Here is a 12,222-nt window from a genome sequence, read left to right as displayed (position 1 = left end):
TGCTGCTGTAATGTGCAGTTTGAGAGTGTGCAGCGCCCCTGGCCTCGAATGAAACACTGGATCAATCGCAGCTTTTCATTGAAGGGAAACAGAGAGAAAGAAGGGTACTGTCCGAGACTTTAACCGGACTGTATTCCAGGAGCGGGTGATCGCAGACAGGGCGCTACAAAACAGAGGCGGGCAAGCGTGTGTAGGCCAGAAGGCAAATCCAGTTGAGCCAGAGATGACGGAGGTTAGCGAGATATTAATGTCGGTTTTGTCTACGATTCGGGTTCCGAGGCCCGGAGATCGTGTTCACAAAGACGAGTGCGCCTTCTCATTCTCCAGCCCGGTGAGTTCAGCAGCATGCGTCTGTACAGTCACAGTGCTGTCTGTATGCCGGGATAATGCTAACTAGCGTTCATTCAGTGCACAAGTGTGCTCGTTTTCGCGTCTGTATATTACGCAAGTCATCATCGCTTTTTCTCTGCAACTTATTGTTGACCACCCCAAATAAACCGTTAATTTCAAGTTATACTTTTAAATTTCCCTTTAAATGTACTGTTTTGGCTAGCTTTGAGCTAGTTATTACGCTAACGTAAGCCGGGAGCTGGAAAGTATAGTTATTTTCATCTGCAAGTGGAATTATCTCCGTTTCCATACCATGCGCGTAAATGTTTTGTGGTGCACATTGTGTTCGTGGCGCTGCTGAATGTTAAAACAGTTCTTTCCGCCTGTTTCAGGAGAGTGAGGGCGGTTTGTATGTCTGCATGAACAGCTTTCTCGGCTATGGAAGCAAGTATGTAGACCGACACCACGCCAAAACTGGTCAGAGAGCTTATCTGCACATCACACGGACCCGCAAGACACAGGTAAGCACACAGCAGTGCTGGGACAAGAGGAATCCCCATACCAAAGTTGAAAAACACATGACGAATCATTCTATGCAACCATGTAAGGTTATAACTGTATAGACTGACAGTTCATAAATCTTTAATTGCCGTTTAGTCTTATATAAATTACAATAATTAATGATGAATTGTTTTCAAAGGTTAACATCTTTAGTTGTTATGAGACTCTTCATGTGGAATGTTACACTCACAGTAAATTGTCACTGATGGTGAACTACACAAAAATACATTTTGCACTCAAGATTTGCAGTGCCGTGTTGTGGGTTGTCCCCATGGCATGCCTTATGTAGACTAAAGACAAACGCACACTACACAACTTAAAGAATGGTTCACACAAAAATGGAAATTCTCATGCCCTCATGTCATCCCAGATGTGTATGACTATAGATATAAATCTTCTGCAGAACAAAAACAAAGATTTTTAGAAGAATATTTCAGCTCTGTAGCTCCTCACAATGCAAGTGAATAGTGACCAAAATGTTAAAGCTACAAAAAGCACTTAAAGACAGCATAAAAGTAATCCATAAAACTCCAGTGGTTAAATCCATGTCTTCAGAAGTGAAATGAAAGGTGTGGGTGAGAAACAGATCAATATTTAATTCCTTTTCTTGCTTTTTCTCAGAAAGAGGATGATACCAATTCTGGATCTGGTGATCCTCCAAAAAAGAAGCTCACAAGACTGGCCATAGGTAAACCCCTACATTTCTTTTCCCTCAGTCCTTGCTTAATATTGTATTGCTGTATATGATGGGTTCATCTTCATGGATTGTGTTTGCAGAATGTGCTTGAATTGACTTGATCAGATACAGACAGATATTTCAAACTAAATACTCTTGTAATTCATCTTTTGTATTTCATTGAGAGTAGGAGGTAGTCTGATATGCTTATGGTCAAGTTTTGTCACCCTCCGTACTTCCAATTCACAATTAATAAACTGATGTACTTCAGACACTGTTTGTTTACTTTATGAAACATTAGTGGCCTTAAAGCTTTGCATTTGTTCTCATGCATTACAATTTCAGCCTTTTACCTTTCCCATTAACAAACGTAATCTTCTCCAAGGTATTGAGGGAGGGTTTGACGTTGAGCAGGATCAGTATGAGGAGATGGTCAAAGTGGTTCTCTTCCCAGACCGACGTGAATTGACATCAGAAGATCTAGCTTCCGTGCCAGACTTTGTTAGGGAGCGGGTGAGTTTCTTGTATTATATAGAATTTTCTTAATTATTTTACATTGTGTAAATACTTGTGGCTGTTCTAACAGTGATACTTATACAGTCAATAAATAAGGTGTTGACATGCTTTAACCAACTTGTCAAACTGTAATGACACTGTAATAACCTGTTAGTAAACTGTTTAGCCTACACTAATATCTTTCTTACTTTTTAGAAATTAAAAGAATATAATCATAATTCAGTTTAGGCTAAAGTTTGGATGGAAGAGATGTTGATTCTCTGTTGTGTGTTGGTGCTGTTGCGTGTGCAGGTGTCTCTGTCGATGGCGGGGCTGCTGGCAGCAGACTCGGTGTCACATACTCTGCAGGTGCAGCAGTGGGATGGAGAGGTACGACAGGAGTCTAAACACGCTGCTGAACTCAAACAACTCAACAATGGACTCAAAATCCCTCCCAGGTACACACATTTGAATCTTACTGGGGAGAAAAAATAAATGAGAGAAATTGGTGTCTTATATTCACAAATTAATTGAAATTCAAGATTCAGGCTAATTTTCTTCTTTAACTTGTACTCTGTAATACTGATATAATAATGTTGAAAAATGTTTATATTAATGATTATAACATTTACTTTGTGATTTATTACACAGTTTGTGTAAACATGGGCAAAAGCAGTTGTTCCCAACCTTATACGTAATGTCTACTATGTGTTTTTTCATGCATCTTTTAATATGTAAAATACTGTAATAATGAGAATATGAACTTGGAATATCTCATATTTCAAAAGATTATTATTATTATTATTATTTTTTTTAACCCTATTTAGTATCTCCTCAATAACATGTTCGGTCATTTTGTTTTTCCTTTTTTTCTTTCAGTGGTTGGAGGTGTGATGTCTGTGACCTACAGGAGAACCTGTGGATGAATCTTACAGATGGGAAGATTCTGTGTGGGCGGCGATATTTCGATGGCACGGGGGGGAATAACCATGCCCTCCTGCACTACCAGCAGAGTGGATACCCATTGGCTGTCAAACTTGGCACAATAACGCCAGACGGAGCAGGTATCTCCAACAGAATGTACTGGAATGTAAACATCTGAGTAAGTAATGTCAACTTTATATTGAAGTATATTTTTTGTGATAACACTGTAATGTATATGTCTTTGCAGATGTGTATTCATATGATGAAGATGATATGGTATTAGATTCAAAGCTTCCAGAACATCTTGCTCACTATGGCATTGATATGATGACTATGGAGAAGGTAAACTCTTTCAAATAAATTTAAATCAGACATACTTTGTATTTACAGTCAGCATGTTGTTTGTATTTGTACATTCCTCACATTGTAAATATGGGAATAAGAAGATATGGGCTTGGAAAGCCCACTCTTGAAAGCTGTTCTTAAAGTTAGGCTTTTCCTCTCTCTTAGACTGAGCGAACCATGACTGAGCTGGAGATTGCGGTGAACCAGCGTGTGGGAGAGTGGGAGGTGATTCAGGAGTCAGGAACTACTCTGAGGCCCCTTTGGGGACCAGGGCTCACCGGGATGAAAAACCTGGGAAACAGCTGCTACCTCAACTCTGTCATGCAAGTGCTCTTCACCATCCCTGACTTCCAGACCAAGTCAGTTCTTTTCTGATTGTTTGTAAGAGCATGTGTGTATGTTTTAGTATTTTTGTAAGTATTTCTGCTAGAGTTACGTTATTTCATGGTATGCCAGCCTCACCTGTGTCCTTTTAGTTTGCCTGTTTGCAGTCTGTATATATGTATACTAGCTAATTATGCAAAGAATGTTGTGTTTATGTACATGATCTGGAGTTAAATAATATTGCTGAAAGAATGTTTTTAAATGCCTTCTGTCCTATCAATGTTGTCTCAGATACGTTTCCAAAATTGACAAGATCTTTGATGAGGTGCCCGCTGACCCCACCCAGGACTTCAAGACCCAAGTGTGAGTACCTGCACCGCAAACTTTCAAATGCACACATTCTTTAAAATATGAGTGTGTTCAGCATCAGTCCTGTTGAAGACACTGGAGTAGCTCCAGTAAAAACATGCTCCCAGCAGAGGTCACTATATATCACCCACAGTTACAGGGCTCAGTTCTACAATAGTATTTTCTCTATACAGCCTGAAAGAAAGGGTAAAATAAACAAATTACTCTGTTATTTTGTTAAAAAGAACTTGGTGTTAGTACACCCAAAAATAAAAATTCTCTCATCTTTACTCACTTTCATGCCATCCCAGATGTGTATAACTTTCTGCTGCTGTACACAATCAAAGATTTTAGAAGAATATCCCAGTTCTGTTGGTCCATATAATGCAAATAAATAGTGGCCAGATTTTTGAAGGTCCAAAAAGCATATGAAGGCAGCATAAAAGTAATCCATACAACTCCAGTGATTAAATCCATATCTTCTGAAGTGATATAAGTGTGGTTGAGAAACCGATAACTTAAGTCCTTTTTTTAAATTTTTTTACTATAAATCTCTACTTTCACATTCTTCATCTTTGTTTTTGGCGATTTACATTATCCGTGCACATCGCCACCTAATGGGCAGGGAGGAGAATTTTTAGTAAAATGGACTTAAATATTGATCTGTTTCTCACCCACTTCTATCATATTTCTTCTGAAGACATGGATTAAACCACTGGAGTTTTATGGATTACTTTTATGCTGTCTTTATATGCTTTTGGACCTTCAAAGTTCTGGCCACCATTCACTAGCATTTTATGGACCTACAGAGCAGATATATTATTCAAAAAATCTCTACATTATACTACATCACATTCAATGTTAATCTTAGGTAAGATAATAGTTAATCTAACATATTTTTTAGAACTTGTGACTAAAAAACATGGCTTTTGTGTCTAATGAATATTGGATACGAATTCCAGTTGGTAAGTGTACCTCATGTGTGGAAAGTTGCTTTTACGATTTAATGAGGTAGTTCAAGTTCTTTTATTTCTAAAGCACATTTAAAAACAGCATCAAGGCTGACTAAAGTGCTGTACAATACAAAATTATAAAAACACACAACAATTTAAGGCCAGGACATTACATGCTATTAAAATCAGTGAAAAGAGATGAGATTTAAAAGCAGATAATGAAGGTGACAATCTGATACTGATACAAACCATTCCATAAAATAGGACCCACAACCGAAAAGGCTCTCCCTCCTCTATGCTTTAGCCTCAAGCGTGGGACATCGAGGAGATATTGATCACCGGATCTCTGACTTCTAGGTGGATTGTTAGTTAGGATGTAGTAAGTCTGATAATTAACTGGGAGCTTGGTTGTGCAATGATTTATAAACAAACAATAGAATTTTAAAATCAATTCTAGCTTGAACCGGCAGCCAGTGAAGTGATTTTAAAATGGGGGTAACATGATCATATTTTCGACCTCCTTTTAGAAGTTTTCCTGCTGCATTTTGAACTAATTGAAGTCGAGCAATAAGAGATTTGGAAATCCTACAATAGAGAGACTAACAGTAGTCCAGACAAGAAGTGATGAAAGCATGAACTACTATCTCTAACGTTTTCTCCGACAAAAAGGGTTTAACTTTAGAGAGTAGATGTAGCTGAAAGAAACTGGAACCTATGACAGCACTAATATGTTTGTAAAATTTCAGCTGGCTATCAAACTGGATACCAAGTTAATCAAAGTGTCTGTTCCCTTGTTGAACTCTTCTCTATTAGTGCAAAGCTGGGCTATGGACTTCTGTCAGGAGAGTACTCCAAGCCTGCCCCAGACCTTGGAGGTGACCCCAATACCTCCACTGAACCCAGGGTACACTCACAACTTATTCCAAATGTTTGAACTTAGATTGTGTTCTCCAGCTAAACCATCCATTAAGATATTTTTCCTACAACATTTTAGTTGTATTATTATAAATTTTTTGTTAAGGATGACCAGGTTGGTATAGCACCTCGCATGTTCAAAGCGCTGGTTGGACGGGGCCACCCCGAGTTCTCTACCAGTCGGCAACAGGATGCACAGGAGTTTCTTCTTCACTTTATAAATATGGTTGAGGTAATGGTGAATTAATTCTCTCATTTCCTCTGTGTTTGTCCACTTTTTTTGTGCATTTACTCATTTTTGTGTTTCTTTTATTTCATCTATGTTTCTCAGAGGAACTGTCGATCTGACATGAATCCCACAGAAGCTTTCCGCTTCCTGGTGGAGGAGAAAATCGTATGCCAGCAGTCACAAAAGGCCAAGTATACTCAACGAGTGGACTACATGGTTCAGCTTCCTGTTCCCATGGACCAGGCATCCAATATGGGTTAGACATTTATTGGAGCGTCTAGAAACACTTATCCATACTTTTTACCAAATTTTTTTGTATTTATTTTATTGTTCCTCTTATTTGTCACTTCCTGTTTATCAGAGGAGCTACAGGAAGCCGAGTGTCAGCGTGAGGAGGCAGAGTCATCGGTAGCCCCTCCCCCCTCTGCACCACGTGCTCAAATACCGTTTGCTGCCTGTTTGGCTGCTCTCAGCGAACCAGAAACTCTCACAGATTTCTGGAGCTCTGCGGTGCAGGCCAAAACCACTGCCACGAAGTAAGTATTGTAATGTTCATTTCCTTTTTAGTCCTCCAAAAATTTTATTGGCAGGGTTATTTTAGTTTTTTATGTATTTTCTCTTAGGGCTGTCAATCGATTACAATTTTTAATCAAATTAATTACACAGTGTCCCGATTATTTAATCGCATATACAAATATTTGCTGAGAAAGCCCCTCATATAAAAATAATTCAATATAAAAAGATTATACATATTAATATCAGTATATAATTATACATATTTATCTTTAAATATTTTTAAATTATATATATATATACATACAAATAAAAAATATTCAGATGTTAAAATGCATTACATTCTTGTTGCAGAAGAGTTCATCATTAATAAGACAATACAAAATGTGGCTTTAGAATACAATGTATTGTTTACTACCATATAATTGATCATAAGTCAATCATTGGCAAACAGTTCACAGCAATCCATTACACAAGAGAATTTGTCAATCAGTTGGACATTTATTATGAGGGCTTGTTTAAGGTCCCGTCAATTTACACCTTCGTCAGACAGATGCTTGTGTAGCGTCTTGGATGCGTTGCATCAAAAACATAAAATGTTTAGTTCACTGTTTCAAGTTAAATATAGTTTAATACTCAATCTTTAAACACATCTTGAGATCCCTTAGTTTGCATTTGCGCTCCTTCAAGTATTTTGAACGCAAGAATGTTACATGTTGTTTGCGTTGTTCTTCCTACTGAAGTGTTTTCTTCACTCTGTAAACTGTGTGTTGCTCATACAGCTGAAATTTCACTTACTGCCCTCTGGAGTAAACAGGTGGTACTACAAGCTTTCATTTCTCAGGAATCTTCCTTATTATGGTGGGCAGTACGATAAAATTTTGTAATTTTTTTTAATGTGTAATTTTTTCAAATTAATCGCACTGAATTAACGTGTTAAATCGACAGCCCTAATTTTTTTTATTGGTTTTATTGTTATTGTCAAGCTCCAAAATGACATAAAAGAACCATAAAAACACAAAGTAGTTCATATGACTCATAGATTTTATTCAAAGCCACATGAATACATGCGATAGCTCTGTGAATCAAATAAGGCTGTGTTTAATTAGTAAATATATAAACTGCACGTGCAGCTCCAGTGCGTCAGTGAATGGCGCTGCTCTGTTTACACACACGCGCGCACACGGTTTTAAACAGGCGCTACTCTGTTTACACACACACACACGCGTGCACGCGGCTATTTTTAGCCTACACAGCGGTGCGCAACATTTGATCACTACTCACGACCAACATTTCAAACAATAGATGTAGATCTATATCAGATGTAGATGCTCAATAGTTCGGTTCATTTATAATATGCATTTAGAACGGCGCTGGAGGAGCATTTTACCAGAATTTGAATAAGAAGCGAATTAAACTACTGTGAACTTGCCTACAAACAGACACGTAGGACTTCCTGGAGAGTTCAGAATGTCAAAATAAAAATGTGAGGGTTTAAAAGTTAAAGGTGCACGATTGAGATATATTAATATTATAGTAATATATCTCAATCGTGCACCTTTAACTTTTTGTAAACAAATAATAATAACATTTAAGTTGAATGGGTTCCAAAAAATAACTGTGTGAATGAAAATTGAGCTGATGTCTTACAACTAAATGAACAAAAAAGAGATGTCCAGATACAAGTTGAAAAACTTTTGCAAAATAAAAAACGGCTTCTTTTCTACTGATGACTTATACTGGGATTACTGTTAATTTTGCTGCAACATTATCCAGTATACTAGTTAATAATAAAGTGTTTCTTAATAAGCTATACATATATTGAAATAATGTGTAGTTAGAGGTTTGTGTTTCTTTACCCAATTAGTTACACACAGTAATGTAAAGATATTTTTAGCTGATTATGCAAAAAAACAACACTGGTATCGGATCGGCAGCGGCCGATACTGAGATTTCCGATATGGGAATCAGATCGGATGAGAAGTGGTATCGGTGCATCCCTATTTTCTAGTTTCAGTTAAATTTTGTTTTTTTAGTATATTTAGCTTAAGTATTTTAGGGTTGTCAAAGTTAATGCATTAATACCAATATTTTAGGTTTAATTTCATTAAATGTTACTTTTCTTATGGCCACCTATTGTTATTGCTATCGTGACACATTTCCATGTATATGATGGCAGGTTGTAAAGATGTCACATTTTGTTATTTACTGTTTCAAAAGTAATTTATTTTTTTATTTAAGTGGAGACATGAAAATATATTTTATTTTACTTGCAGTTTTTCCCCATTTTATTTTTTATTTAATTCACTTAACAGTATTTTCATTACGTTTTTGTATTTTTTCTTCTGTTTTCTTTATGTATGTAATGGTAATGGAACCCTTGATTTTTCTTTAGAGGCATAGATATTGTACAGTAGCTTTTATTATTACTGGGGAGTATTTCTGTGTAATGTTTTTTTATCTTATTGTCTCTTCATTTCAGGACAACTCGCTTTGCTTCATTTCCTGACCATCTTGTCATCCAAATCAAGAAATTCACCTTTGGCTTGGACTGGGTCCCTAAAAAGCTGGGTAAACAATTTTTATCAGCTATTATTGATATTTATGTCAAGAGATTATTTAAAAATTTGTTTTAAAAATGAATGCACTCAAATAGCTTGTTTTATTGATCACTGAAAATACTTGATACATTTTTAGATGTGAGCATTGACATTCCTGACACACTGGATCTGAGCGCGCTCAGTGCCATGGGACAGCAGCCAGGGGAGGAGCTTCTGCCAGAAGTGGCCCCACCTCCTCTTATGACCCCCGATGTGGAGGTTAAAGGTATCCTGGGTTCCCACAGCAACAAGGAGGATGACTCTCTGTACTCCCCACTGCTGTGTCAGTCTGTCTTTTCTCTTTCCTACTATATTGGTCTTTTCATCTGTCTGTAACTTGAGCCTTTCTTTCATCCTTTCTTTTTCCTTTGCTTTCTTCTGCTCTTCTCTTCATTTTGGGTTGTCTAATCTGTGTAAATTATTTTTGAAATTTTATATCAAGGCACATCTATAGATATCTCTCTGTCTGTACATCTCTCAGCTCCGGTGTTGGATGACTCCACAGTTTCTCAACTGTGTGAGATGGGTTTCCCTCTGGAGGCCTGTCGTAAGGCTGTGTATTACACAGGCAACACTGGCATTGATGCTGCCATGAACTGGGTGATGGGACACATGGATGACCCTGGTAAATACATGCACCAAAGAGCAATGCTTTTATATAGTAGTATGCATATTTTCTCTAACATTTCTCTGCGTGTGTGTGTGATTGGCTGCAGATTTCTCCGCACCTTTAGTGTTGCCTGGCTCTAGTTCTGCTCCTGGCACCACACCTACAGAAAACATACCTGAGGAACACCTAGCAACCATTATTTCTATGGGATTCAGTCGAGACCAGGCAACTCGTGCTCTTAGAGCTACGGTGAGAGAAATCAGTTCACTTTATGAATCATAACTATGCAAAACATTCATGCACAGACCTGATTTTCAGCCATATACACTGTGTGATGTATGATGATTAAACCATAACCTCCATAATGTGAAACTTTCAGATCCTATTTTTACTTTCTCTGTTTTAATATGTTTATGTTTAATGTCAAATTCTGTTTTGGTAGAATAATGTTCTAGAGCGTGCTGTGGATTGGATATTTTCACATCTGGATGATCTGGAGTCCATGGATGTGTCTGAAGGTGGCCGCTCTGAGGGAGGAAGTGAGGCCAGTCGGGAACCTCCTCCAGGGCCACGCGTCCGTGATGGACCAGGAAGTAAGTGTGTTGATGTGGACTTACTACAGGGTTCCTGCGGATCCTTAAAAAGTCTTAAAAAGTCTTGAATTCAGTTTACCAAAATTGGAGGTCATAAAAAGTCTTAAATATCTTAAATGATTCAACAAAAGTCTTCATTTTTTTATTTAAAGAGGTCTAAAATTGGTGGCAGAAAAACAGGTATCGTGATATGGCTAATTTGATAACCAAACTTCAAAAGAATACAAATTAATTAAATAAATGCATGTGCATGCTTCAAAGTGAAATGTGACACTGTATTTTCTCCAAGCACTCAGGGGCTTGTGAGTGTTTCCATCTGTTGCAGAGCAGTTCCCAATCATTAAGCCATATCGATGATGGTGTAGTGTTGATGAAATATGACAATGTTTACTTTTAATTGTTTATATTGTAATACATTGTAGATTATTGTGGGAGAACACATTTTATTTCCTTTATTTGTTTGAGTGAACAGTAGGAAGCAGTGAAGCACAAACATTTCAAAATAAGAGTCCCCAGTGTATTTCAAAGTTAAAGTGTCTTCTAAAGTTAAAAGTTCCATGCTATGAATCAAACCCCCTCCCATAAAGTACATCTGGAATTTAATTACATTTGGACACCTGTAGCCTCCATCTGGCCCTCCCCATAACAGGGAAAACATGTCTTGAGTATTTTGAACTTGGATATATCCTACCTTGTTTTACTGATAAGCAATTTTAAGGCCATGTTGAACGTGTGCCCCGGCCTGTTTAAGTCTGTTATACATGATTTATTTTTAGATTGTGTGGTCTTGTTTTGGAATGGGGATAGTTATATTCATTCAGGTCTTGAAAAAAGTCTATAAAAGTCTTAAATTAATGCATCCTGCAATAAACTGTGATTCTTTACTTTATGCTTCTAATGTTTTTTTTCTTTTATTTGTCCTGAAGAGTATGAGCTTTTCGCATTCATCAGTCACATGGGAACGAGCACAATGTGTGGCCATTATGTTTGCCACATCAAGAAGGACCAACAGTGAGTAAAGTTCCCTCTCATCTTCTCTCTTTCTGTGTTCACATGCAGCTCTTGCACCGTAATATCACTGTGCTCTCATTTCCCTCTCAGTCTTGCTGTTTCTCAATATCTCTGTCTCTTTCTGTGTTTTTTACAGGTGGGTAATCTTTAACGATCAGAAAGTCTGTGCCTCTGAGAAACCACCCAAGGACCTGGGCTACCTGTACTTTTACAGGAGGGTGGTGGAATAGAGAAAATTAGTGTAGCTTCTCTACAGGAAAAGTAGGCCCAGACACCTGCTTCTGATAAGCCATTTTAAGTCAAAGCACTTCTTCAAATATAATGACAACCGATGAGATGACAGGAAGCCAGAAGAAAAAATGGAGGGGAAAAAAAAATTACGTAGGATATGCGAATTGGAGTGTTCTTATTCTTAAACACTTCTGTTGTACAACGCCTTACCACACACAAACACACACTAGTCTCCTTCGTGCCTCCCCCTGATTGGATAGTGGCTATTGTGACATCATCTCTTTTAGAGCAAAACACCCCCTTCCTTCTCTTTGTGTTCCATAATGTTTCTGCAAATATTTAATGACAAGTAAATATCACTAAATCACAAAAAAAAAAAAAAAAAAAGAAATTTGTTTGATGTTTATTGGTTCCACCCATGGGATTTACTTTACATTGCTTAAATGAGATCACATAGTGAGACTACATAGTGTGCTGTTCATAATGTTGACAAATTATACATCTGTATAATTTGTCAACATTATTAACTCTTTTTTTTTATTTTTTTTTATTAGACGATATAGT

At 37.4% G+C, this 12,222-nt stretch overlaps 1 protein-coding gene across 2 annotated transcripts; it reads left to right on the top strand.

Moving 5' to 3' along the window:
• On the top strand, positions 1–12,049 carry LOC127655894 (ubiquitin carboxyl-terminal hydrolase 5-like). Of its 2 annotated transcripts, none has more exons than XM_052143939.1 (20): positions 1–331; positions 723–851; positions 1,513–1,579; positions 1,953–2,080; positions 2,375–2,520; positions 2,942–3,126; positions 3,234–3,328; positions 3,497–3,690; positions 3,947–4,018; positions 5,770–5,860; positions 5,978–6,103; positions 6,203–6,356; positions 6,462–6,636; positions 9,096–9,184; positions 9,311–9,439; positions 9,695–9,838; positions 9,930–10,072; positions 10,266–10,416; positions 11,343–11,427; positions 11,564–12,049. In XM_052143939.1, the coding sequence occupies exons 1-20, from the start codon at positions 224–226 to the stop codon at positions 11,655–11,657; spliced, it is 2,505 nt and encodes an 834-aa protein (XP_051999899.1). In that variant the 5' UTR covers positions 1–223; the 3' UTR covers positions 11,658–12,049. The 2 variants fall into 2 exon arrangements, with proteins under 2 accessions (XP_051999899.1, XP_051999898.1); XM_052143938.1 differs by having other exon boundaries at positions 9,311–9,496.
• The last annotated feature ends 173 nt before the right edge of the window (positions 12,050–12,222 follow it).

The sequence above is a fragment of the Xyrauchen texanus genome, chromosome 15, assembly GCF_025860055.1.
Source record: "Xyrauchen texanus isolate HMW12.3.18 chromosome 15, RBS_HiC_50CHRs, whole genome shotgun sequence".
NCBI classification, from domain to species: Eukaryota; Metazoa; Chordata; class Actinopteri; order Cypriniformes; family Catostomidae; genus Xyrauchen; species Xyrauchen texanus.
The sequence above is the reverse complement of the archived record's forward strand: the minus strand, read 5'-3'. Positions and strand labels throughout refer to the sequence as shown.

Bases quoted from the DNA above. Each gene is read 5' to 3' on its own strand.
- LOC127655894 (XM_052143938.1), top strand. From the start codon at position 224: ATGACGGAGGTTAGCGAGATATTAATGTCGGTTTTGTCTACGATTCGG. The intron at 9,185-9,310 runs GTAAACAATTTT...ATACATTTTTAG, and splicing joins CTGGGTCCCTAAAAAGCTGG to ATGTGAGCATTGACATTCCT. The intron at 10,417-11,342 runs GTAAGTGTGTTG...TTTGTCCTGAAG, and splicing joins CGTCCGTGATGGACCAGGAA to AGTATGAGCTTTTCGCATTC.